Raw genomic sequence first — 6000 nt, forward strand, 5'->3', positions numbered from 1 at the left:
CGTATACAAAAAGTATACGAACGTTGCATATGAATTCGTACATTTCTTCTAAATAGATTCAACGCTAACAGACAAGTTGGGGGAGGTCAGCAATCCAGACGACGAAAGCAAACGGTTTTAGCTCATCTGCATCCGAAGATCGGGTGAGCTAAAGCATCATTGAGAAAATCAATCGCCCCCTTAAATATTCTATATTAAAGGTTTTTAAAATATATGTTTAATTTAATATATTTCGTGATTGAATCTGTTCCCGTGCAGTGGTAGTCAACGATACATGTCACCTAGCAACTATTGTTGAATGGAATCGATTTGGACAGCAGTCTTTTAAAGCTGAACACAATTAAATCCCTCACATCGGAAAAGCCAAACTTTGCGTTCAGTGAAGTAAAGGAAACACTTGATAACATTACATTGTTCTTTTTTATGTTAGATATTATTTGCGGAATTCATTGTACGAACTCATAACGAATATACACCTAATAATCGCCTACATTTCCATCTTTAGAAATCAATGTGACTGAAATATTGAACATTTGATAGAAGACAAAACAATGTAGGACGGACTGGCTTTAGTTGCAGCCGTGAGTCAACTTATTGATCGTCTTATTGACGTCGAATATCCAGCATACCCTTTGATGAAGTCTTTGATGTTACACTCAAGTGAGTGAGTGAGTGAGTGAGTGAGTGGATAATCTGGGATTCGAACTTACAACAAGGCTTACGATCAAAGTAATCAACTCTCAACGGCGAATTGTGTGGTCTTGTAGACCGCATAGCGTGGAACGGAATACAAAGCAGGCAAACCCATTTTATTTGTAGAAAGGCCATTTTATCTTCAGTTATAATGGTAACCTAGAATGTATGCATTGTCAAGTGGTTACATAACCCATGCTCTGTCCGCTGTATTGGTTATCAATACATATATATGTTATGCATGGGCACTGGAGGCTACAGCGCTACCCTAAGACATCCAGGCAAGGCAAGGGACACAGTAATCGCTGACGCAGCTTATCGCTGGATGTGCAACCTGATGAACAACTGTACAAAGCCGACAAAATCGAATCTGGAACAGATGTTTGCAGTGTATTGCTGAAATTCAAATAATTCATGAAAATAGATATAAAAAACTATACATATGAGACGTGCAGTATATGGTGTAATAGATCCTTCAGACACCATAATAAATTCCCTTGGTCTTGCAACATATGGCTGACGCGAGTCATGAAACCACATTATTGGCAATTATGGCCGGTAACATCACGTATTTTAATCGTTAGTAACGCTTGTTACATATCATAAGAATATAGATTATATCATAAGGCGGAGCTCCATTGAAGTATTTGACATGCGCGTGTGTGTTATATCATGCCAGTTGGGACCGTCTATATACCAGGATACATGAAGACCGTGTACTGGTAATATGTGACCAATAAACGGGATTACAGCGTGAACAGTGTATTGTAGACTGTTCTTTAATATATGTTTGAGGGAACGTTAGGAGTGTATGATTAATTAAGTTGTGATTAATGCCAGTAAAAGAATATGTGTTTTGTCACATGGCGTCAGTTTAATGTGGGTAAACTTCCAATGTGACATAATTGGCAGGAAAACTACTACTACTACTACGACTACTACTACTACTAATAATGATAATTATACTAATACTACTAATACTAATAATAATAGGCCATTTTATGGCGCTTTTATGGCGTTTTTTCCATACGAATATCACGCTTAAAAACAAACAAGAAATAGTTATTCGATGGTGATGTATTTGATACGGGTATCATACTTTTGTTTTTCACCTTAGGTCTGCAGTGTTTCGGCGACTGTTTTCAGCCTGGTAACGTTTTGATAACGTCAAATCCAATTTTCATGTGTATATATTCTTTTGGCCAGCAGTTTACACGAATGTACACGAATAAATCAGTTAACGTTGATATCCTTAATATTTACCCTATAGTTTCATCACAGTGCAGTATGACATCAGTTTGTTCATATGCTATTAGTTATTACAACAATGTCTCCAACTAAAGGCATTCATTATGTAACTTTGTTACCACCGCGTGCGTCGCCGTCATCACGACTAGACAACAAACTATGAAAAAGAGTTTATCTCAAGGAAGAGGGCGTCTACGATGTTTTTTTCTTTTTTAAAAGTGGCCCTTTTTTTCATTTACTGGTTGTGGTGGTGTTATAACAAGATACTGACAGCCACTAATTCTGTCAATTCCCTAGTTTAAACTGTAATATTCAGGTCCACACTTACCCGCTCACCCATACATTAATCACCACCGTCTTAACATGAAAGCGCCGAATGCAAGAATCAAAACACATGCTCGTCTAGTGACTAGATCTGACTGGTATCTGACTAATCTAGGATGTAATCCACCGTTATCTGCAGACTGGAAGACCTAGGTAACCTAGGTTCCCACGTGACAACATCCTCATAACTACCACTTCATCATCTGTTTTCAAAGCATCTCGCAAAACAAGGACTGCGTAAAAAACCCTGTGATGGTTACCTTAAGCAAATAACGTCAGTCTCATTTTGGGATCAAGCAGGAGTTGGGATGAACTGTCGAGGGTTACCTTTAAGACATTACAGTTAGTAGGTTACGCCGCTTTTAGCAATATCACGGCGGGGAACACCAGAAATCGGCTCCACACATTGTACCCATGTCGGGAATCGAACCCGGGTCTTCGGCGTGACGAGCGAACGCTTTAACCACTAGGCTACCCGACCGCCTTTAAGACATTACACATTAGACAAACAACTAAACATACGAACCCAGGAATTCTTCAATATGACTTCGTAAAGTGCCCATGCGGGTCCTCTCTGCTTCCGCCTCCAGTTTGGAGAAGATAACGCCTCCCATACAGAGGTAGAATACATTTATAACAACAAGGATGATGAGACGTCTTGTCCCAGGTTCCATCGTCAGAGCTACTGCAGGTCCAACTTATACTCCAGAGTAGTTGTTTCTCTTGATTGGTCAATTGTTTGCACACTATTTTAAATCTCCGTGCCAGGTCCAGGGTAGGTTAAGATCTTCACGAATGTGATGTGCTAATTGTGTTGACCTTAACTAAAACTTATTGTAAACGTCAGTCACACCTCTTCAGGATTTACTCCCTGGTCTGGTATCATGGACGAACTGTTGTCAAACAAATGTTGCTTTGACTCCGTAATATTTCTCATAGATGTAGGTGGTCGGTGTGATCCCTATTATAGAACAGATGTAACCAACATATGGTGGTCCTGCTCGCACAGCACTTTACATGCCTGAAGTCCAGATGATAACACTATTTGTAGTTGTGAACACTGTAACACCGTGTCAAAGGAAGACGGTCTTATTTGAATACTCCCTGTGGAATAGAGGCCATTGACGTTCTAAGACCTATTGTGTCTCGTAGATATATATTCCACCGGACGCCAAGGAAAAGGCTCATTTGCATGTGTAACTGTTTGATCAAGCCAAGGTGGATACATGAAATATTCACGTTGAGCATAAAGCGTTGACTGTCATCTTCTGTTACAAAAATATGTTTGAGACGAAAAGGTACTGTGTATGATCAATGCAGTGGTTAGATGCGTTCAAAAGTGAACTACAGGAGGACATCGGTTGTCTGAAAAGCAATATCCGAAGGGTTCAATGACCTATGTCCATTTAACATATAATCACATATACCGAATTGTCAAAATATCCATATGACATATTACTGTTTATAGGCAAGCGTCCTCCCAGGTTGGTATTAGATTCATAAAACTTACATTGTCTTTAAATCATCTCAGCTTCAGTGGAGACACGATCTTCAACCGGGTTGAAATACCTTCATGGTATACACTTGTTGTCACTCGGCACGCTTCGTTCTCGCGTTCCGTATTGTGTGTTCCGCATGCGTTGTCACATCCACCTTTGATACAGTCTATCGGCGCTTACACATCTCTATGGGCTTTTCCGGAAATCGTCTGCTAATGCTTCCCTCGAGAGCGCGTGTATTATCGTCTGCTATTGACTGCAGACGACGCTTTAGTGTACACGCGAGAAGGCGAACATTATAGTCAATCCTATTCAATCAGCCGCTTGTAAACATAGCAAATTCTCTCTGTGTATTATAAATACCGTGTTATATATTCCTATGTGACAACACAGTCACGTTGATTACAGGTATGCTATAACCCACAAAAATGTATTATCACAGCATTAACTAGTATCCAGTTAAAGTCACCTGGTCGGAAAATATGACGTGAAAAAAATGATTTTATGTCACATCTGTTTGTGACTATCCACCGTAAATAATTCATGCTTGTAAAATGCGAGCAATCACTAGCAGAGTGCATCATGTCAAAAACGGACTCGTTTTATCTGCTGACAACGCTAAGGTAACAGCAGACGTCTGTTTACAGGGCAAGAGTAAAGAAGCTGGGCTCAGGTCCTGGCAAAGTAGACACTGAAGTGTTCAGCCTTATTTTGCGATACAACCTTAAATAACAAATGGGAAGTGCGGTTGGCTCAGTAAAATGGTACAAATGCAGTCGCTCAGACATGACACCGATTTATTCCTAAATTGTAATGTATTTTAAGATAAATTTCTGCGCACTATTTAGTTAAGTATACCAGAGTGAGTGAGTATGGTTTTACGCCGCTTTTAGCAATATTCCAGCAATATCACGGCGGGGGACACCAGAAATGGGCTTCACACATTGTACCCATGTCGGGAATCGAACCCGGGTCTTCGGCGTGACGAGCGAACGCTTTAACCACTAGGCTACCCGACCGCCCCAAAGTATACCAGAAGCTTAATTCGAAACAAAATAACATATAAAATACATGTGCAAATAATTCACAGATGTAATTTCCTAGCTTGGAGGTGACATTTTTTCATTTGTCGGTAAATAATATTTCCATCAAGAAAATGTTAAACTAAGATATGTGTAACAATGTCAGAAATGCTAATTATCATTCTGAAAACTTCAGTATAGTCCTCTTATTTCAATGCCATAAATCCTGCATGTGAGCCAGAATTGAATTGTCAAAAATACTTAAATATTTTGTAGGTAGATGTTGTGAAATGTACGTCATGCTAACTTTCATGATGCTTAGTTCAACTGTTTATATCATATTTTGCAACCAAACAGATTTTTTCAAAGCTGGAAGAAACATACAATAAGTATATAACTTGTAAAATACAACAAAAGCTATAGTTGGTAAGAACTTGTTCGTTAATGAGAAATTTTCAAAGCGATTTCTTTAAGGATGTAATTATACGTGACAGCTAGTAAAAGGTAATCTGAATTTGAATTAGTTTCTGCCTATGGTCTTGTACAGGGCTTCTATATCCACAAATATTTCGTAAAAGAACAGAGCCAAATCGCAGCTTATATATCTGGATATTGAACCAGCGAAGTTTGGATGTAATTTACATTTAGTAATTTACGTTTGATAAGCATTTGAAAAAAGCCGTTTAGTAGTAAATGTAAACCCCCAAAACTATGCAAACACACATGTTTGTACCACTGGCCATTGCATCACGCCTTATGATGTCATAGGAAACATCTAGAGGTTTGGCTTATCCATGTTGTTCAGTATAACGTAAATTACGAACTCTGTGACGTAAATTTCTCGTGATGGGATCTTTATTTACTGCTATTTAACTTTATAAAATCTGACAAATCTTTCTTTTATTTTGTGCTTAGAAGTGTCATCAATTTAAATAACCCACCAGGTTAAAATAAAATATCGCGTTTTTATCATTTTTAGTCAAATTCATTGACAGATCATTTATTGTTGGGAATTCTTAAAACAAACAACCGCCAGGAGCCGTATTTTTAAATATATTCGAGATTAATTGTGAATTGTATTTGTAAAATTAATCACTGGGTCAGAATACACTCAAATAGAATTGGTTCAGGAAGTAATTTCAAATGCAAACTAACAGTTTTCAGAGTGACGTAAATTACAACGTAAATTACACATTCAGTGTGGAATAGACTAG

General features: G+C 38.4%; 1 protein-coding gene across 2 annotated transcripts in view; it reads right to left on the reverse strand.

The window, feature by feature from the left end:
- Nucleotides 1-4021, reverse strand: part of LOC139442954 (potassium channel, subfamily K, member 16-like) — a 45866-nt gene extending 41845 nt beyond the window's left edge. Inside the window, exons 1-2 of one of the 2 annotated variants that reach the window (XM_071223879.1) lie at nucleotides 3776-4021; nucleotides 2792-3630 (exon numbers count right to left, since the gene is read on the reverse strand). In XM_071223879.1, the coding sequence (XP_071079980.1) occupies nucleotides 2792-2939 (148 nt within the window). In that variant the 5' untranslated portion in view covers nucleotides 2940-3630; nucleotides 3776-4021. Of the gene's footprint in view, nucleotides 1-2791 lie in introns of both variants that reach the window. The other variant, XM_071223880.1, reaches the window with a different exon arrangement.
- Between the last annotated feature and the right edge of the window lie 1979 nt (nucleotides 4022-6000).

This window comes from Haliotis cracherodii, unplaced genomic scaffold (genome assembly GCF_022045235.1).
Source record: "Haliotis cracherodii isolate W230 unplaced genomic scaffold, xgHalCrac1.p SCAF_5, whole genome shotgun sequence".
Lineage (NCBI taxonomy): Eukaryota > Metazoa > Mollusca > Gastropoda > Lepetellida > Haliotidae > Haliotis > Haliotis cracherodii.